The 21,046-nt window shown below is 52.2% G+C and overlaps 1 protein-coding gene and 1 long non-coding RNA gene across 3 annotated transcripts in view; one reads left to right on the forward strand and one right to left on the reverse strand.

The window, feature by feature from the left end:
• Positions 1-12,040, reverse strand: part of LOC133767953 (uncharacterized) — a 219,959-nt gene extending 207,919 nt beyond the window's left edge. The window contains exons 1-4 of one of the 2 annotated variants that reach the window (XR_009866924.1): positions 11,927-12,040; positions 3,859-3,977; positions 2,473-2,604; positions 1,626-1,729 (exon numbers count right to left, since the gene is read on the reverse strand). This is a non-coding gene — a long non-coding RNA (uncharacterized LOC133767953). Of the gene's footprint in view, positions 1-1,625; positions 1,730-2,472; positions 2,605-3,858; positions 3,978-11,926 lie in introns of those variants that run through there. The other variant, XR_009866923.1, reaches the window with a different exon arrangement.
• A 352-nt stretch (positions 12,041-12,392) lies between these two features.
• On the forward strand, positions 12,393-20,842 carry FAM210B (family with sequence similarity 210 member B). The gene is made up of 3 exons (XM_062204390.1): positions 12,393-12,613; positions 18,469-18,644; positions 18,817-20,842. The coding sequence occupies exons 1-3, from the start codon at positions 12,428-12,430 to the stop codon at positions 19,031-19,033; spliced, it is 579 nt and encodes a 192-aa protein (XP_062060374.1). The 5' UTR covers positions 12,393-12,427; the 3' UTR covers positions 19,034-20,842.
• Positions 20,843-21,046: the final 204 nt, after the last annotated feature.

Here is a 21,046-nt window from a genome sequence, read left to right on the forward strand (position 1 = left end):
GTGTTACTATTCCCTCTTGCATCTGAGGAAATTGAGGTATAGGTTACAAGCAGTGCAGCCCAGATGAGCCTCACTCCCACATTCAATCTCTCCAGCTCCACCAAGGGCACCTAAGTGTCCTTCAGATAAGGGAGAGAGCAAACCAGTTGTGGCACAGCCACAGCAATGAATACAACACAAACATGTAGAGGAAGCCTGGGCCACTCTGTTTACCAACACAACAGATGTCCTTGATAGGGTAGTGGGTGAAAAAGCAAATGAAGAACGTACTATAATTCTACTTGGGAGCAAATCAGGTGAGACAAAAGACAGGATTGTTCGCCTGTAGAAACATGTCAGGAAGGAGACAGGTGCTGTTGGCTCCCTTGCTCCAAGAACCTCGCCACATCCCTGTCACTTTCTGGGACCTCTCTCTGCTTCTCCATGGCATTTACTGCCACCTGGCATTGGAGTAGATCATTATGTGTTTAATACTCGTGTCTATAGGGTGAATACAAATTGCAAAAGAGGAAAGTTCACTTTCCCTGGTGCAGTGAGGGTAACCACCCCTTCCCTTTTCTTCACAGTGTTTCCTTCAGGAAACTCGCCAGTTCTTCCTCTGCCTTTTGGGATGGATGCAGATCTCTTTAACAGTTTTTACAACCCGGGAATATCTCTGTCAAGGATGTGACAGCCTGTTCATGGAAATACAAAACTTCAAGGAAGACAGTCCTCTGTCTCCAATACAGGCGAGAGTTAAACTTAGATGACTCACTACGAGTTATGTAACTACCAGCTTGTCAGTGACAGGAGATGTTCATTATTCCTTAGAATACAGACAATTGGCAACCACCAGTGGTCACCCGAATGACCCCTGAATTTAAGATAAGTTGTGTGTGACAGATTATGCTGTCAAGTCCTCTTACTCAGAGTCCCTTATCCTTGGTGTTGAGGACACAGATGAGCTATTTGAAAGGATGGGGTTTCTTTCTGCAGCCTTCTGCTGCGTGAATATGTCCCCTCTCCCCCAACCCAAAGTCATCTGTTCCTGGCTTTACGAGAGTGGACCCTGAACCTGACTACCGTGCTTAGGGTGAGCTTCCAGGATTCAGGCCCCTGGGGGGCGTGGTAAGCTGGGCAGAGCAGCGCACAGCCACAGACACTCACATACTCCTGCTCCTGCTTGATGTGATGCCAGCAGCGGGGCTCCTGGCCAGGGCCTGTATCAGGCTGTTGGCACCTCCAGCCTCCAAAACCGTGAATGAAATAAACCTCTTTTTTATAAAGTAGTAACAGAAAATGAACTACAGTGTGACCTCTTAGTGGATTACTGTTGACAGGCATCACACTGTGTCTTACCGTTTATCCAGTGAGAAAAATGTTCTCTTTCTCCTTTACTTTTATGGAGAGGTTCTCTGGGTCGGCAACAGATTTGGATTTTAATTGCACTTCCCAACAATCTTCCTCGGCAGAGCACATGATCCATGGGCTGTTCGTGGCTGTACCCCCAGTGTAATGCCTGGCTCTGAGCAGGTGCTCAAAACACATTTCCTGAGTAAATAAGCTTTCTCTCTACCCTCTGAAGGTTCTAATTTAGGCTACAGAATAAACTGACACTAAACAGATCAGCAGGAAGAAATCACTTTAATTACAAGAGTCTCACCAAATAAGGGACTTGGAGAAGGACTGGACAGCTGAAGTCTATGTGTCAATGTCCACCTGAGCTACAGACAGGGAGGAGGACCAGAACCTACCGGAGAAAAGCACATGAACAAAGGCTGAGCAAGTAAAAACTCTCTCGGGTAAGAGGTGCTCTCAGGGCAGCCCTCTTCCTGACAGAGACATCTCACTCAGGTAGGTTTCCTTGAGGGACAGAAGTCTATTTTTACCAAAACATCTACATGCTTTCTCTCTCTCTTCATCCTTGCAGCAACCCCTAGGAAGTCAATACTATTATTGTTCCCAGTTTACAGATGAGAAAACTGAGGCTTGGAGAGACTGCTGTGACTTGGCTGACCACTCCGTGAGTATGAGTTAAAGTAGGGATGCAGTCCCACGTGGTCTGACCCCAAAGCTCTTGCTCTTTCTTTTAATCTGAAAGGCAGAGAGATAGAGGGAGACAGAGACAGACAAAGAGACAGATCTCCCAATTTGTTGGTTCAATCCCCAAATTCCCACAACAATCAGAACTGGGCCAAGCTGAATCCAGAAGCCTGGAACTCAATCCAGGTCCCTGGGTTGGTGGAGACCCAAGTACTTAACCAAAGCTCTAGCTCTTAACCTCAAGCCATAAAAGATTCTTAACACCAAATCAGTGGACCAATCTTCCATCTTATTAGTGGAAACAAGAAGAGAAAACCCAACCAAACAGGAACCTGGGTGGCAGGAATCAGAACTCTTTGTAGCTCACACTGTCTGGGCTCCTACCATGTGCCTGGCCCTAGGCTGTCCAATGTGACCTTCACAATGGCACTGAGAGGGGTGCCCACTTACCGTTCACTCTGCACAGATGAACACTGTGTAATGGCGAGGAGGAGGTAACTTGTCAAGGTCAGCCAGCAGCCACATCAGAATCAAAGCTGGGTCTGTCTGCCTCCCCAGCTCATACTCTTGGCCTTGATTCTTCTGCAAGGTGATGGAGAAAACCAGAGAAGATGATCCAAAGTCAGCCACATTCAAACAGAAACAGAGTGCCCTCAAGCAGGCCAGGAGAGAGGTCACTGGTGAGGGTGGTGGCAGCTACCTCCACTGGTGACGTTCTCCACACCGAGGGGTGGGATAAGAGGCTCCAAGGGTCTTTTTCTTGGGGACTAGGGCCCTGGCTGGTGTTTCTTCTCTGTCCCCAGTGTACCTAGCACAGCTTCAAGTGCATTGTGGATCCCAGTGAATGGCTGCTGAACAAATGAATGAAAACACACCACCCACCCTGACAAGAGGCCTGCAGTTTGTTTTCTGTGTCCTGATGAGCTGTGGTCAGCAGGGAGTCAAGGTTTTCTCCCCTGCCTCCATCCCTCCCTGGCCCCCAGCCCTTCTGTGTTGAAGAGGAAGGAAGTGGGTGAGAGCAGAGCCTTTCAAGGCGCTGAGATCCTGCCTGTCCTGCACACACAGGGTGGCCTTGAATCCTTTCCAGAAGCCATGGAGGCATGTGTCCTCATTCCTGTAGGACAGAGAACAGCTGAGCCTCAAGGAGCCCCATATCCGGGACTTAGGGGCTGCAGACTCATCTCTGACCTGTGTGCTCCAGAGTCTGCCTTGGAACCACCATGTTTTACTGACCTGCACTCAGAGGGAGGAGAAGAAGCAGGCCCTGCATAACAGAAGCAAACCACACATGCATCACCAGTACCTGGTGAGGAGGCATGGAATGAACAATTCAATGAATGGGTGAGAATCTTTCTGGGCAAAGATTACTAACAGGACTGACTGTTACAATATGTGGATTCAGGGGCTGGTGCTGTGGCACAGTGGGTTGACACCCTGGTCTGAAGCCAGCATCCCATATGGGCACCGGTTTGAGACCCTGCTGCTCCACTTCCAATCCAGCTCTCTTCTATGGACTGGGAAAGCAGTAGAAGACGGCCCAAGTGCTTGGGCTCCTGCACCTGCGTGGGAGACCCAAAAGAAGCTCCTGGCTCCTGGCTTCGGATTGGCGCAGCTCCAGTTGTTGCAGCCAATTGGAGAGTGAACCATCGGATGGAAGACCTCTCTCTCTCTCTCTCTCTCTCTCTCTCTCTGCCTCTGCCTCTGTGTAACTCTGACTTTCAAGTAAATAAAATAAATCTTAAAAAAAAAAAAGATGTGGATTCAATGATTAAGTTCAAGTTAGAAAGAAAGGGAAAGGAAAAGGAAAGAAAGGAAGGAAAGAAGAAGAAAGCACACCTCTGAACATCCACAACCAGGAGATTGGGTTCATCATGGTGCATCCACACTACGAAATGCTGTGCAGCTGTAAAATAATGTCCACAACTACGGTTTCCACAGGAGAAAATGGTAGTGACCTATAATGTGAAGAAGACATGTTAGAATAATAAATACAACATGACCCCATTTTAGCCACACCAGGGATATGGGATGTGGGGCACTTTTGCAAGATCTAGGCCATGTGCTCATGCCCTGACCAGATGCGGGCAGGATTTGAGAGCTCATCCAAACTGCAGTGGGGAGGGAGGAGCATCCATCAACCACACAGGGTGCTGGGCAGACAAAAAAGAAACAAGTGCCTACCACATTTCCTGGCTTGGGTCCCTGCCCCATGCCAGGCCCAGACTTCTCTAAGCACTTAACCATGTTGTCCCGTCTTACCGTCCCAGCAGCCCTTTGAGATAGGTATTATTAGTCCCACCCCTCCAGGTGACAAAGTGGACACTCAGTCTGAGTCACTGAGACCATATTCAAGACAGAGCCAGGTTCTAAGACAAGCATGTCCTGCACGGAAGCCACGATGGTAAGTACCAAACAGTGACACAAGTCCTTACTTCCACACCTTTCCTGCTGCCAGCACAGTATAGGCACATAGTAGGTGTTCAGATTAGTGAATGTGGACTGGAAACAAAGAGGTAGAGGAGGCAAGAAGTGATGTGTGGGTGCAGGTGTTTGGTTTACCTTGGGAAAGAGGCCAGAAGCAGAGGGGGTGGGGAGAGGCTGCAAGGAAAGATGGTGATGGACAGGTGGGGGTCAGGGACATGAGCCAAAGGGAAGGCACCAGGGCAGCAGACAGGACTCCAGAAGTGCAGAAAACACTGGGCACAGTCACTGCAGAACCCGACCAAGAGAAGAACTGGAAAAAATGCTCTTGTCGGGGGCTTGCGCCATGGCTCACTTGGTTAATCCTCCGCCTGCGGAGCCGGCATCCCATATGGGCACTGGGTTCTAGTCCTGGTTGCTCCTCTTCCAGGCCAGCTCTCTGCTGTGCCCCGGGAGGGCAGTGGAGGATGGCCCAAGTGCTTGGGCTCCTGCAAGACCAGGAAGAAACACCAGGCTCCTGGCTTCGGATCAGCACAACGCCGGCTGTAGCGGCCATTTGGAGAGTGAACCAACGGAAGGAAGACCTTTCTCTCTGTCTCTCTCACTGTCTATAACTCTACCTGTCAAATAAAAAAATAAAATAATTAAAAAATTTTTTTAAATTTTTAAAATGTTCATCTCAGAGAGAACAGGTGTAGGGAGGAAACAGCAATTTGTCCCAAACACTGTTGTTTTAATGCAGTCCCATCTTCCCTCATTCGCATAAACACAGGCCACAGTAACCACAAGGCCTCCACCCCCGAGCAGATTAGTAATAACTTGTCCCTGTGGGAACTGGGGACAAGCAGTTCCTCCCCATGAAGGAGAAACGCCTTCTTCCTCCTCCAGCAACTTGGCCCCTTCTGTGTCACTTGTCACCCCTCCCCTGCACGACACAGGCACCTGCTCACAAACGTGCCTCCCATCTGTGCACACACTCACCCCATCTTGTTCACAGTCATCACCACGGACCTGTCATTAGCCTCTCCTCAGCAGCCATTCCACTGTATGAGCTCCAGTTGTATTCAGGAAGATAATGTGCCTGCTTGGATCTCAGCCAAGTCTGCAGAGCCCGAAATCCCAGGCTCCCCAGCAGGCAACACTGACAGGCTGACTGATGTAGGTCTTGCCAGTGAAATGCTGGAAGCTTCTGGGGCAGGTGGCTAAGATGCTGTGTGGGATGCCTGGGTTTGAGTCCTGATTTGGCTTCTGATTCCAGCTTCCTGCTAATGCACACCCTGGGAGGCAGCAGGTGAAGAATCAAGCACTTGGGTCCCTGTCATCCAAGCAGGAGACCCAGATTAAGTTCGGGGCTCCTGGCTTTGGCCTGGCCTGGCCCCAGCTATTGCATTCATCTGGGAGTGAACCACCAAATGGAAGAGCTCTCTCTCTAACAAAAATATTTTAAAATAATAAAATGGGGACTTCTGTGTGACAGCCTCATGACAATTCATTCTGCCAACAACCTGCAGGGCCCTGGAGTGGACTTGCCCCGGCTGAGCCTCTGATGACAGCTGGAGTGTGGCTGGGGACACTGAACAATTACTGCACTTGACTCACCAAGAATCCTGCCAAGCCACACCCCGACTTCAACCTGCAGAAACTGTGAGATCAACAAATGTGTGTGCTATTAGGAAACAAAGTTCAGGGAAACTTACTATGTAGTAATTAACCATTAACACTCCAGTGAGGCCTCGGATACCATGGAGCAGAAACAAGTTGTTCCTCGCGCCTGTCCAAATCCCTCACCCATGGGTTGCATGAGCTGAGTGAAGGGCAGTTACCCTCCCACACTCAAGATTGAGGAGTTTATCAGCAGTGAGAGATAACAGAACACATGTGCACTCTGCTCCTGGCGTGCACTGAGGACGTGACAGCAGCCCTCTCAGGCCTCCCGCCTGCTCTGAGACCAGTGCCCGCCTCCCACATTTACTAAGTGCGGACACTGAGCCTCAGAGCCACCACACAAATAGCATGTGGCCGGAAAAATTAAAACAGGATGAGTGGCCCAGAACACATCCAATTAACAACCTGAGTGCCAGTCATTGATCACAGCACAATAATTTTCCTCCAAAATTTAGCAGCTTAAAACAACATTTACAATCTCAGCTTTAAGAACAGAAAATTCAGCCAACCTCAAAATAGGGAAACTGCCCTGAACGATCTGGGCACACCCAATGGGATCACTACGGAACATAAAAGTGGAGAGGGAATGGGATGGGAGAGCCTGAGATTTGGCCAACACCACTGGCTTTGAGGATGGATGAGCCAGGAGCCGAGGACTTCGGCTGCTTTTGCAAGCCGGGAAGGACCAGGAACTGCATCCCCCTGGAGCCTTCAGAAGGGTCACAGTCAGGCCAATACTGAGATATTAGCCCAGTGAGATCCGATTGGACTTCAGAACCATAAAACAATACATTTGTTAACAGGCACCTAAATTTGTAGTAATTTTTCTCAGCAGCAATAGGAAACCAATACTTTGGGGAAATGCAAATTAAAATAATACAATAGACCTTTATCCTCATCCTTCTATAACAAGTTAAAAATGATGCCAACACCTATTAGTCACAGGCAGAGAAAAGGGCATTCTTGGGGCCAGCACTGTGGCATAGCAGGCAAAGCTGCCACCTGCGGTGCCAGCATCCCATATGGGTGCCAGTTCAAGTCCCAGCTGCTTCCTACTCACTTCCTATCCAGCTCTCTGCTGTGGCCTAGGAAAGCAGTAGAAGATGGCCCAAGTGCTTTGGCCCCTGTACCCACGTGGGAGACCCGGAGGAAGCTCTTAGCTCCTCGGCTTCAGATTGGCACAGCTCTAATCAATATGGTCATTTGGGGAGAGAATCAGCAGATGGAAGACGTCTCCCTACGTCTGCTTCTCTACCTTTCAAATAAATAAAATAAATCTTTAAAAAAAAGGGGGGGGGCATTTTCATAGATAAGTGGTGACATGTTCAACAACTTATTTTTGACAAGCACTTAGCAGTACCTCTCAGTACGAACAGAAATGGCTCTCAATCCCACCCTGGAAATGCACTCCACAGAAAAAGAAGCATCAGTTCACAGGAACACACAAAAAGTAATCCTAATTAGCATCATGTTAGCCAGGAAACATAACCAGTGCCTTTCAATAGGAGAGTAGCTGAGCAAGTGATTGTACTTTCACATCAAAGAATGAATTGAAGTTGGAATAATTGATGGAAAAGGCCTCTACCAGGTGAAGTTGAATGGAACAAACAGTATATAGCATGATCCTATTTTTTATGAAATAAAATAGCCCCACTGGTTTGGTGCTCTCGGTGGCACCAAACATGACAATGCAGAGTATCACACAGCAAGAGACAGGGAGCCAGAGTGTGTCTGTGGTCTCCTATGAAGCCACCAGGATCCAATCCTGAGGTTTCTACCCTAACAACCTAATCCAATTTCATCACTGCCATCTCTAAGCACCATCATTGGATTAAGTTCCCACCCTCTTAGTACCATCAACCTTAGATGCTGGGGACTAAACTGCTTAATTCAGGATGGATATTCAAATCATAGCAGGGTTAACCGAATCTAAACAGTGAGAGTTGTGAAAAACAACCTCACTAGTCCAAGTAAAGGATGGACTCAGACTAAGGATAGTGCAGTAAAAGTGAGACTTTATTAACCATCTTGCAGGACTGGGCACCTGGTGAGCCAGCACATCTGGTAGTATAGAGCAAGCTAACGATTTCCTAGCACTTAGGCCCCTCCCCCAGTTCCTCATTGGCTGAGTGCTATAGGGTTACAATCTTCCCCGCATTTGCTTCAGTTGTTTTGGCCACTATTATCCTGTTTGCCTAAGAACTTCCCGGAGCATGTAACCTAGCTGTTAATGCTAGATAGCTACTTGTCTGCAAGCCATTATGCTAGCTAGTTGTCTACTCACAGCTAAACACCTTACTTGGAAAGTAAACCAGATGTTTACTTCTCACAGGGTTACAACCTCAGTGTCCCCACATGACCCCCTCCCAGCAAATGTCCCTCCAAACCTTCTGGGTTCAGGCTCAGCCAGCATTCACCTTGTGCTGCGTGTACCAGCCATGTCTGCAGGCAGCCCCTGAGCCATGTAAGCCTCAGAACACCCAGCACAGCAGCTGTGACTGCCTCTGACAAATACAGGGACTGTGCTGCAGGAGGGTTCAGACCAGGGTGAGCAATGGCTGTGAGCTGGGCCCAGGGCTAGGGGCTTGGCTGCTCTGTGAGATGGGCCTTCTGTAGCATTTAGATAAATCAAGCACAGGGCACGAATCAATGGAGAGTCCTGGACTTCCACATCGTGGTCATCCTTACCCTGTAACCTTGGGAAAGTTCTTTTAACTCTCTCTGCTTTGGTTTATTCACCTGCAGGGAAAGTAAAGGCCCGTGGAGGACTTCCTGTAAGGGCTGTTGTTCAGTGAGTGGGAGATTCCACATGCAGTTAGTAGCCAGTGTGGGTCCAGAGATAGGGCCCAGCACCATTGTTAGCACCAGTATGGCGGGCTGGCTAAGAGCACGGGTGGTGCATCAGGCAGGCTTTGCTACCACCAGCTCAGTGGCTATGGTCTTACTCAGATCCCCTCAGATCTGTTTCCTTATCTGTACATAGTGATAATCCTGGCCCACCTCTGAGCTGCTATGAGAATTATACAAAACAGATGCTTAAACGCTTAAACAGCCCAGTGCTTGGCTTAATGCTCTGTGTTGTCGCATGACATTTTAAAAAATATGTATTTATTTATTCATTTATTTGAAATGCAGAGCTGGGGGGGGGGGGGGGCGAGAGAGAGATCTTCCATTTGCTGGTTCACTCCCCATTGTCCACAATGGCTGAGGCTGGGGCTGGGGCTGGGGCAGGCCAAAGCCAGGAGCCTGTAACTTCATCTGGGTCTCCCACGTGGGGACAGGAGCCAAAGGACTTTGGCCATTCTCCACTGCTTTCCCAGACACATTAGGAGGGAGTTAGATCAGGAGTGGAGCAGCCCATATGGATCACAGATGGTGGTTTAACCCATTGTGCTACAACACCGGCCCCCTTGATATTTTGAATAATTTTTGAAGATGGGGCCCTGCACTTGCATCATGCACTGAGTTCCTTGGTCACATCACGTTTATTTCCACAGAAAAGTAAATCCTCCCATATTGTCTGTCACCAAAGGACATGAGAGCTCCTATTATTCCACGTCCTCACTCACACTTCACCCTCATAATCAAATTTGAAGTTTGTTTTGCCGAACTGTATCTTATTACTTCAGTGCCAAAATACTTAATTATTGGGACAGAAATATGAAAGTTGTCAGAATCACGGAGTCATTGTGTCAACCCCAACAAAACAAAGCTGGGGGGTTTGGAAAGGATTCTCAGGCAAATTGCCTGATAGTAATTTGTCACAATAAACTCTGCCAGAACCACAAGTTTGCCCAGAGGCCACCACAACCCTCTATAGAAAATACCTCTACAAGGACATCTCCCTTGCAATTGTTTACCCTCTACCTAATGTCACCCTGGTTATCAATCAAAGTGGTCAAAGATTCTTGTTTCAAAATATCTAATGTAATCCTTCTCACTTTTGCCTTTGAAAACTTCCTTTACGGGCCTGGCGCTGTGGTACAGTAGGTAAAGTCATCACCTGCCGACATCCCATATGGGCACTGGTTCAAATCCCGACTGCTCCACTTTTAATCCAGCTTCCTGCTAATGGCCTGGGAAAAGCAGTAGAGGATGTCCAAGTGTTTGGGCCCCTGCACCAGCATGACACAGGAGGAAACACCCAGTGTTGGTAAAATGTCACTGTCTTATCTATGGCGCCATCTAAGCCCAGGACACCATCTTAGGTTCTAGCACTGTCACCATCTTATATAATAAGCTTCAATCTTAAACCCAGCCTGGCTTACTAGAAGTCAGGTGGCCAAATGGTCCAACCACAAGCCTCAGCTCTGCCCCAACCCTAAGCTGTCCCCACTTCCTTACCTCTACAAAGATATATAAGACCTGTTCTCCTGGTACAGGCCGCTGTTTCTCTTGGGCACAGAGAGGCAGCCTCTCAGGTTTCCCCTACCCAACAATAAACCTTTCCCTTACTCTGGTGTTTGGTGTGTTTGGTGGCAGCCTTTCCTTTCACCCAGCCTCGGCCTGGTCCAGTCCCAGTCGATGTGGCCATCTGGGGAATGAACCAGCAAATGGAACATCTCTCTGTAACTCTGACTTCCAAATAAATAAATGAATACTTTAAAAAAATAAAGATGGGGCTGCCCCTGTGGCGCAGCAGGTTAAAACCCCGGCCTGCCGTGTCAGCATCCCATATGGTCGCCGGTTCAAGCCCCAGCTGCTCTACTTCCAATCCAGCTCCCTGCTATGGTCTGGGAAAGCAGTAGAAGATGGCCCAAGTGCTTGGGCTCCTGCACCCACTAGGAGACCAGGAAGAAGCTCCTGGCTCCTGGCTTCGGATTGCTGCAGCTCCAGCCGTTGAGGCCAAATGGGGAGTGAGCCATCGGATGGAAGACCTCTCTCTCTCTCTCTCTCTCTCTCTCTCTCTGTAAATCTGCCTTTCAAATTAAAATATCTTTTAAAAAAAGAAAGAAAACTTCTCCTTGCCTCGACCTTTGAGACATGTATTCCTGTTGCTATCCCCCGCTGTTCTCGAATACGCTTCTGGTTGTCTTTAAGGCTGACAAATCATCTGAAACATGAGAATACTTTCCCTACTCAGAAAAATGGGAAAAGTAAATATAAATACACCACGCCTGTGAGCCAAGAGAACTGACATCACAGGAAGACGGAGCGAAACTGCCGAAAACACTGCAGGCAGGCTGGGGCTTGCATCCCACGAAAAGGAAGAAAGTTTTCTCATCACATTTAAGAAAAAAGAACAAAACCTAAAGTCTATAATCGCCGCAAGCTATCTGCTGTCAAGTATCAAGGGAGACACAAAAAGGCGGTTTTCTTCCGCTCTGAGCGAGGGGTCAGCAACTCCACCGCCGGCGACGCCAGCTCGGGAGCCTGAACCCCGCGGCGGCGGGCTGGTCAGCCTCCCGGCCCCACGGCGACAGACCTGCCGCGGGCGACTCGCCGAGCAGCGGGGCCCCTCCGGCTGCCCCGGGACCTCGCCGCGGACACGGCCACCCGCGGGCGGACGGCACTGGCCCACGCGGCCACTCACGCGCGGCCACCCGCGGGCGGACGGCACTGCCTGACACGGTCATCCGCGGGCGGACGGCACCGGCCCACGCGGCCACTCGCGGGCGGACGGCACCGGCCCACGCGGCCACACGCGGCCGGACGGCACTGGCCCACGCGGCCACCCGCGGGCGGGCGGACGGCACTGCCCACGCGGCCCGGGGTGGGCGCCGCGCGTCCCCCTGAGGCAGCTCCGAGGCCGCGGCCCGCGCGCAGCGCCGGCGTGGACCTAAGAGAACCACAGCCCGCTCGTCACCGCCTCACACACCGGCGGGCGAGGGTCGCGGGCCGGCCACCAGACAGTGTTGTCCTGTGCGGAGTAAACACGCCGGTACGTCTCCCAGATCTCACCACAGGCCGCTCTGCCCACCGCGGAGCCCTCGGACGGACCCCGGACAACTTGGGCCGAGGCCGCGCCCTGAGGAGACCGACTGCACCCTCCGCGGGGGCGGGGCAGGGGGCGGGGCCGGCAGTGCGCGCGCGTGCCCGGCCCCGCCCACTCCGCGCGGAACTCCGGCTCCCGAGGGGCGGGGCCCGGAGAACGCGCGCTCCTCCGGTCTGGTTCCGCCGAGAGGGGCGCCTGCTCTCTGGGGGCGGGGCTAGTGGGCGGGGTCAAAGGGGCATACGCTTCCGGCCCCGCCCATCCGCGCACAGCTCCCGCCCTGGGGGCGTGGCCTGGCCGGACTCCGGAGGACGCGCGCGGCCCCCGCCCCGGCCTCGCGCTCCCTCTCGGGTCTGCGGCTCTGGCCGAAGCGCCTCGCCGCGCGCCATGGCAGGGCTGCTGGCGCTGCTGGGCCCGGCGGCCAGGGTGGGCGCCCGGGTCCGGCCTCGCGTCACCTGGCTGCTCGGCGCCGCCGCCCCGCGCGCCCCGCCGCCTCTGGCTCTGGCCTCGCTCCGGCCCGGGCCGGACGCCCGGCTGCTGCGCTCGGCCCGCGGGGACTGCCGCGGGCGCCAGGTGAGCCGCCCCGCCCCGACCCTGGCCCGGCGCACCTTTGCACCTGCCGGGCCGCGAGCCCCTGCAAGCCGAGGAAGCGAAGCCCCCACCGGCAGCCCCGCCGGGGAACCCAAGGTCACGGGGCTCCCGGAGCCGGCCTGGGCCGCGGGGGCCGGGCGGTAGGGGGCCCGGGCTGGGGGCGAACTTGCGGCGCGCGGCCCGGCGGGTGGGGGGCGCGGGACCGGGACGAGGAAGCCCCGGCGCTGTGTGGTTGGTGAGGCCCGGGTCTTTAAGGAAAGCGGGCAGTCGTGGGGTCTGCACGTGCAGAGCGACGTCGCGTGGGGCCCCTGGGTCCACCCCAAGCGCCCCAGGCCTCTGAGCTGTTCCGTGAGCGCCTTCGCCCTCCAAGTCTGGGAGGCAACTCCATGGCTGAGGCGGGCCTTCCTGAACATTCCGCAGCTTGTCTGTAGGTAGCGTGCCTCGCCATTGCCCCCTGCCCTCGGAGGAGCCCGCAGGTGTTGTGTGTGAGTTCTGAGCACCGCTGGCGATCCCTTGCTTGACTCCTGGCTCAGCCCCACTGCCCCTTCCTCCAGGAAGCCTCCCGGGACCACCCTGAGCCCTTGCATGCCTCTGGGCTCCCCTCAGCCCCGTGGCTGTGTTTTCCGTAGTCATCACCTGGGAGGATCTCTTGACTTGCTTCTCTGTGCTGTAGCCACGTCAGCTGTGTCCCCAGCCCAGGTCCTGGCAGTGGGGTGTGTGTGTGTGTGTACAGCGTGGTGAGTGCGGTCTCACACGTCCTGGGGCCTTGATCGGATTCCTGTACTTGCTGTGACTGCTCATCTGTAAAATGGGATGTTCATGATTCAGGCTCCGTGGAGTGGCACTGTTCGTACGGGGCGCCTGTACAGCCTAACTGCTGGGGGCCGTTGGGATCATCAGTCACAGGGCCCCGAGCCTGTGAGCTGACCTTGCCTCTCCTGTCCCAGTGGGATCAGAACCTGGCAGGAGGGCAGGACTGAAGATGCGCCTCTCCCTGGGAGAGCACTTCCCCTGCAGGGCCTGGGCAGGAGGAGCCAGGGTGCAGGCGGGGATGGGAGCCCAGCACCTCCCCTGCCTGCACTGGGAGGCAGGAGTATTGTTCCCAGCTTGGTGGCATCTGATTAAGTGCCCAGGAGACACCCTCAAAGCCACAGAAGAAGCGTGCGTTTTTCACTTAGCGTGACTCAGTGTCACGTAAACCAGTGAGTCACCCAGCCTCCCCCTGCAGTGGAGGGACTCGGGCAGGTGTTCTGCTCTCCCTGAGGCCCAGTGACCTCTCATCTCCATCCACTCCGGCCCAGGACTGCCGTTTGTGGTTCTGTCTGGTTGGTTTGCGTTTTTATTTATTTGAAAGGCAGAGAGCGCCCACGCATTGGTTCGCTTTCCCAATGCCTACCTTCTGCAGCTGGGGCTGGGCCAGGCCGAAGCCAGGAGCCCGGAGCTCCATCCGGGTCTCCCACACTGGTGGCACGGACCCAGGTACCTGAACCCAGGGTGTGCATCAGCAGGAAGCTAGAACTGGGAGTAGAGCCAGCACTCAGCCATGCACCCCGCTGTGGCATGCGGGTGCCCCAAGTGACAGCCACTGCGCCAACACCCACCCCTCAACCACTGCCGCTCCAGGGAGACCTTTTCTCAGCCATCTGCAGCAGCCCCGTACCCCCACCCCTGTCCTGACTGACCCCTCCCCTGTTTGGTGTTCCTCCACAGCACCTGGCGTTTTACTTTTCTGTTTAACTTCCGGCTGGACAGAGGCTTCTGGAGGCTGGGGTTTTAAAGGTTCATTGCTGGGGCCGGTGCTGTGCAGCAGATGAGGCTGCCGCCTGCAACACCGGCCCCTCATGGGTGCCAGCTCAGGACCTGGCTGCTCCACTTCCCAACCGGCTCCCTGCTAATGGCTGGGAAAAGCAACAGGACATGGCCCAAGTATCTGGGCTCCTGCCACCCATGTGGAAGACCAGGATGAAGCTCCTGGCTTCGACTTGGCCCAACTCTGGCTGTTGCAGCCATCTGGGGAGTGAACCAGTGGATAGATCTCTCTGCTAACTCTTTCAAATAAATCAGTCTTTTTTTTTTTAAGATTTATTTTATTTATTTGAAAGAGTTACAGAAAGAGGTAGAGCCAGAGAGAGAGGTCGTGCATCCGTTGATTCACTCTCCAAAGGACCGCAACAGCCAGAGCTGAGCTGATCCAAAGCCAGGAGCTTCTTCCCAGTCTACCATGTGGGTGCAGGGGCCCAGGGACCTGGGCCATCTTCTGCTTTCCCAGGCCACAGCTGGGACTGGATCGGAAGTGGAGCAGCCGGGACTCGACTCGAACCGGCGCCCATATGCTGGTGCTTCAGGCTGGGGCTTTAACCCACAGCATCACAGCACCAGCCCTCAATCAATCTTTAACAAAAAAATATACTGCTGTGCCTCTCACTTAGAAGTGCCTGGTGGAGTGGACACTCATGGATATGAATATGCTTATGCAAGGCATGTAGCATGCTTGTTAGGAGCAAAGGCCTTGGGCCAGAACCCAGCAGGGTTGGGTCCCGGCTCTGACAGTTAAGCCCTGTGCGATCCTTGGGGAGAGACTCAACCTCTCTGGGCTTCCGGAATCGCTCTGTTAAGTGGGGGTGCCCAGAAGGCCTGCTCACGGTGTGGTCGTGAGGATTCTGTGCCTCGGTATATTCAGAGTACTCAGAGCGTGGTATGAAGCAGTATGGCGTGTGTTATCGCTTCTCTGAGAACAGGTGTCGCTGCAAATATGGTGGTGGCCTGTGGACAGGGTCTTGGAATGCACCTGACTGGGGAGGTCAGCATCGCACGGGAGTGTGAAAGGCCTTTCTCCACGCACAGGCACTTTCAGGGAGAACAGTGCCACATGTGGCAGGTACATGTAGAGATGAGTGCAGTGTAAGTCACAGTGTCGTAAATTCCCTTATTCCACGGGGTTTCCGTAGTCTCCGCAAGGGTTAGGAAGAGAAGTGCACGTCTCACTGTGCTGGAAGATCTTGTTTCGCCAGGATGGAGGAATGGGGTCCAGGTCGCTAGGTATCCCTGGAATGTTGGAAACTAACCGCGGTGCCTGCCAGCAGGAAGTTGTCCCGACCAGCCTTGCAATAGATGCTTCTGGTTTGGCAGCTGAAAGTCTGGCTGCCTTTTTGTTTTTCTTCTTTGGTGGAAAGGCCTTTGCCAAAACAGCATGAACAAAGGGCCCTCAGCAAGCAGCTTGACTGCGCCCGGTGATGGACAGAGCGGCCGTCGTCGAGTCTGGCTGAGCCCAGTGCCAAGGGGTGGGAAAGGAAAGAGGCTTTTCCCCATCGCAGGCCCCAGAGCGTGTTTGGCCCTGGCAGGGGCTGTAGATAGGCTGTGTCTTATCAGCGTGGGACGCCTGGCTGCCATCCATCTGCAGCTGAAAGTGGGTGGGACGTGTTTATCGCAAAGAGTTGAGCTTCTCAGCCCTTCTGGCTGGGGCGGCACTGCTAGGCTAAAGGCTTCCAGGAAGAGGGGGTTGCGAGTGTGTGCCAGCCCACGGAGAGGAGGCTGGGGAGCGTGTTCCTCCCCCTGCAGAGCCTGCGAGTTCTGGAGTGCTGTCGTTGGGAGGACATGAGGGTAGCCTGCCGATTATCACAGAGGCCATGGGGGCTGGGGAGGACCAGCCCAGTAACCAGCCTAGCAGCCAGTCAGCCATCATTCCCCACCCTCAGTCTTCCAGCTGTCAGAATGGGAGCCACAGAATTTCTCGTGTCAGGCTCACCAGGGTTTCTGTGAAATGATACCTATAAGGATATTGGGGTTTTCCGCAAGCCTTTTATTTATTTTTTAAAATATTTTATTTATTTGATAGGTAGAGTTACAGATACATAGACAGAAAGTCTTCCTTCTGTTGGTTCACTCCCCAGATGGCCGCAACGGGCAGAGCTGCACCTGTCTGAAGCCAGGAGCCAGGTGCCTCTTCCCGGTCTTCCATGCTGGTGCAGGGGCCCAAACACTTCAGCCATCTTCTACTGCTTTCCCAGGCCACAGCAGAGAGCTAGATTGGAAGAGGGGCAGCCCAGGGTTAGAACCGACGTCCATATGGAATGCCAGTACCTCAGGCAGAGGATTAACCTACTGCACCAAGGAGCCAGCCCCCAGCCTTTTAAAAAACATGACCCCCTCCGAGTTTTACCTGTGGGACCACAGAACCTGATAGTTTCAGTGACCCCTCTCCTCTCCTCCCCTCCCCTCCCAGAATCATCCACATGGAGCAGTCTTATCTGAGCCACCTAGAGCGTGTAGAAAACGCAGGTCTGGGCCTCACCCCAGGCTGCAGTCAGAGCTGTCAGGGCCCCGTGTGCCAGGCTGTGTAGGTGCGGGTCTGGAGGCTGCTGCCCTGGGCCCTCTCCTGTTTCCCTTTCTACCTGGGGAGTTCTGACCTTCTGTCCTGAGGATCCCAGGCTCCCTCTTCGAGTGCTTCAAAGGAAGTGCAGCCCAGCTATGAAAATTCAGGGGAGAAGTGGCCCGGCTGCAAAGCCAGCAACCGCCGCCCTCCGAGAAGCCTGGCACTGTCCCCAAAGACGTCTTCTGATAAAAGTGGCCTCTCGGTGAGGTGGCCCTATTGTCCCCTTTGTATTCTGACATACATTCCCAGCGCTTCCTGCTGTCGGTCAGTAAATGCTCAGTGAACTGTGATGTGCAGATCCTGGCCAGCGTGTTTGGGAATTGCTCCTCCCTCTGCCCTAGATCGCACGTGTGAATTAAACTACAGAAGTAGATCATAGCCTCCACACTGCTTCACTTTGCATCCACTGCACATGGCCTGGCTGTCAGGTACACAGGCTGTGGACGCAGATGGCCTGGGCTCATCTTGATGGCTTTGGGCCAGTCACGTGACCCCTCCAAGCCAGTGTTGCTTCTCTAATGGAGAAAATGATGACATCTATCTCAGAAGGAGAAATAGACAAAGCATCGGAGAACTGCTGGCTCAGAGGAAATGCTTGATGAAGTGTCACTGCTGTCCTCGGGTACATGAGCCCTCGTGTTTTAGTTCATGTGACAGCTGACCGCAGACATGTAGATTAAAACACACATTCAGGTCTGGCGCTGTGGCACAGTGGGTTAAAACCCTGGCCTAAGGCACCGGCATCCCATATGGGCACTGGTTCGAGTCCCAGCTGCTCTATTCTGATCCAGCTCTCTGCTATGGCCTGGGAAAGCAGTAGAAGATGGCCCAAGTCCCTGGGCCCCTGCACCCACATGGGAGACCCAGAAGAAGCTCTGACACAGCTGCAGCCGTTGTGGCCATTTGGGGAGTGAACCATCGGATGGAAGACTTTCTCTGCTTCTCCTCTCTCTGTGTAACTCTTTCAAATAAATTTTTTTAAACACACACACACACAGACAACATTTGGTGTCTTGCAGCTGTGGAGGTCAGAAGCCTACAGGGGCTCTCGCTGGGCTGAAGTCAGTTGTCAGCAGAGCCAGCTCCTGGAGAACCCATTGCTTGTCTTGTCCCACTTCTAAAGCCACCCGTATTCCTTGGCTCGAGGTCCTCGCCCCCATAAGCACAGCATCTTCACTCACCAGCTCTGCTTCTGCCCACACCTGTCCCTCTTCTCACCTTTAAGGGCCTTGCCGTGACATTGGTTCCACCCACATAATCCAGTCTCCAGATCCTGCACCACACGGTCCCTTTGCCATGGGAAGTGGCAGTCTTGGGTTCTGAGGATTGGGACCTGAGTACCCCTGTACTTGGTGACCAAGTGAGCCTGAGTCGCGTCTGACCCTACAGGAGAACAAACAGCTGGTGTGACCACCAGCGTCCGGCTCCTGGCCTTAGCTCATCCCCGTGTTTGGTCTGTGCACAGGACCCCAGCAGAGGGACCGAGGCCACAGGCAGCGCTGTCAGCAGCACAGGAGGTAGCAAGCAAAGCAAGGCACAGCAGCTGCGAAAGATCTTCCAGGAGTATGGAGCCGTTGGCGTGTCACTGCACATTGGGATCTCGCTCATCTCCCTGGGCTTATTCTACACGGTGGTTTCAAGGTGAGATTGTTGACAGCAATTAACGTTTCTGTTTTACTGCCATGTAACTGTGAATATGAACTTCTAAGGTTTTTTTTATTCATCCAGTTTTTGTCATTTTAGAAGATGCTGTCAATCTTACAGGCAAATTGATCTCATTTACTCTTCTAATAACGTTTCTGTTTCCCTCTAGCGGTGTGGACATGTCTGCAATCCTGCTTAGACTCGGATTTAAAGAGTCACTGGTCCAGTCCAGAATGGCAGCAGGCACAAGCACGTTCGTGGTGGCCTACGCAATCCACAAGCTGTTCGCACCTGTGAGAATCAGCATCACCTTAGTCTCTGTGCCCTTCATTGTCAGATATTTTCGAAAAGTAGGATTTTTTAAACCTCCAGCTGCAAAACCTTAATAAGCTTTTCAGTAGTGAGCACTGAAACCTTTCTTTTAAATGAGTTTTGATAGGTGTTAGCATTATAGGGTGGGAGCGGGGGCAGAGATCTAATTGTGTTCCCGTGAATTTTACCTTTGCCAGCAAAAGTCAGGTTTTGAATTATATTTTTTGCTTCGTAAGTTTTGTTAATGCTGCCTATCCTACGGCTTGTGTATATAATTTTAAATGTCAGCAAGACATTGCAGATGAGCCATCTCAACACAAAGCCTAAGAGATGTTCCTTTTGGGACATCATTGGTCAGGGGCCCCTGCAAAAGCCCCAAGGGGCTGATCCTTGCTCAAATTCTTAAGCAAATGAGTTGATGAACGTAAAGGGTCCCCTTCATCTGATATTTGTCAGCTGCCTGCAGTTTAATATGCAGGATTCTGCAAAACAGCTGCCTGCCGTGCTACAGTGAATGAAGTGAAACTTAACAGTATGTAATCAGGATCTAAATTGGCACCAACACTGTCACGTCCATTACACTTGTTTCGAGTAAAGAAAAACAAGTGTTTCTAGAAACACCTTCCAATCTGGACGTAAGACCCTATCTGATGGTTTTCCAGCAACCTCGTTACCAGCGATCAGCATTATTTGCCTGTTTAGGGAAAACATGGGAACCCTGCCAAGAGTAATAGCAGCATGTGGCTCCTATGCCTGCCTTCACAGAGCAATCTGGGTATCCACATACAGAAAGCTAAGGTGATCTTAGCTTTTCTTAGACAATCCAGTTTATCTCAAACTTGACATTCCAGAACTATCAATGTTTACACTGTATCACTTTAAGTTAAAAATCAAGATTTTGTACTACCTCCTAATAAGGAAAATTCACCCATTGTTAACACTGGGAGGCAACCATGAAATAACTCAAGCTGGAGAGGAAGGGGGAACAGGCAGGTGTAATTATAGGCTACCAAGCCAGTTTTACCCCATTAGGGAGGCGGTGTGTGTTAAGAATAGAAATTCAAGCATAGAGACCCACTGAGTCGTCCATCCTGCCCACATCATTTAAGTCTCTGCTCCCAGCCCTGCCAGGCATTTGCTCCAGACTCCCAGAAGCAGGACTGAGCTACACTGGCCTTCCTGGCTCCTAGTTCCTTTACAGGTTACACTGCGGCAATCGGAAAACTTACCTGCCCTGGTCTTACCAAGATCTGACTGCTGACAGTTCCTTACTTAGTCCAGCTCTCCGTGTCACTGACCTTAATTTTTTGTGGGACAAGTTCATTTGCAAAATCTTTAACATGGGATCATACTTTTTTTCTTCTAAGCCAGTTAGCCCATTGCCAGAAGGTGTAATGACTTAAACCTGGAATGCCTTTCTGGGATCTAATTCCAGGGACCTTGCAGCTAAGAGTGCCAGTGCCCATACCAGGTGATGACTTTTGCACTGGGTAGAGCTTTGCCTCCCATCCTGTGTTTAAGCAGTGATTTGTTAGCTTCAGGCTCCTAACCACTGTCTGCCAGTTTCCCTTGTGGATCCCTGGGAATGCCTATGCAAAAAAAAAAGCCTACAAGAGGTCTACAGATTAAGGGCTTAAATCGCAAACTCAGAGTAATGGGAGTGGACTCAAAGGACAAGCAATAAGACTAATAGCAAACAGCCATATCACCGTCTCCCAGGCCCCAGCCCCCCTCCACTCCTGTGGCCACACCAGTAACTGAAAATACCCGGGGAGGACCAGGTAACTACTGTGAGAGTTCACCAGCAAGATGTACAGACAGCTTGTATTCATTGTTTTTATGGAACTAGGAAATAAAACAGCTATTTTAAAAAATGTAAGCCATTATTTGCCTCTTTCTTTAATGACAAAACAGGCAGCTTAAATTGGGTGCAAACATCTGTCAAGCTTAGGAAGCCACTCAAGTCATGTTAGGTTTCTGTGTCACCCTCTCTTCTGTACCACCGTAACTGACAACTGGTCTCCTGCATGGGCAGCTGGCCACAAAAGCACATTTCTGAACTAATTCTAAGTTCCACACTTGCACCT

This window comes from Lepus europaeus, chromosome 10, assembly GCF_033115175.1.
Source record: "Lepus europaeus isolate LE1 chromosome 10, mLepTim1.pri, whole genome shotgun sequence".
In the NCBI taxonomy this organism is placed as follows: Eukaryota; Metazoa; Chordata; class Mammalia; order Lagomorpha; family Leporidae; genus Lepus; species Lepus europaeus.

Excerpts from the sequence above, each read along its gene's own strand:
- FAM210B (XM_062204390.1), top strand. The coding sequence starts at position 12,428 with ATGGCAGGGCTGCTGGCGCTGCTGGGCCCGGCGGCCAGGGTGGGCGCC. Across the intron at positions 12,614-18,468 it reads GGGACTGCCGCGGGCGCCAG|GACCCCAGCAGAGGGACCGA; the intron begins GTGAGCCGCCCC and ends GTCTGTGCACAG. Across the intron at positions 18,645-18,816 it reads TTCTACACGGTGGTTTCAAG|CGGTGTGGACATGTCTGCAA; the intron begins GTGAGATTGTTG and ends GTTTCCCTCTAG.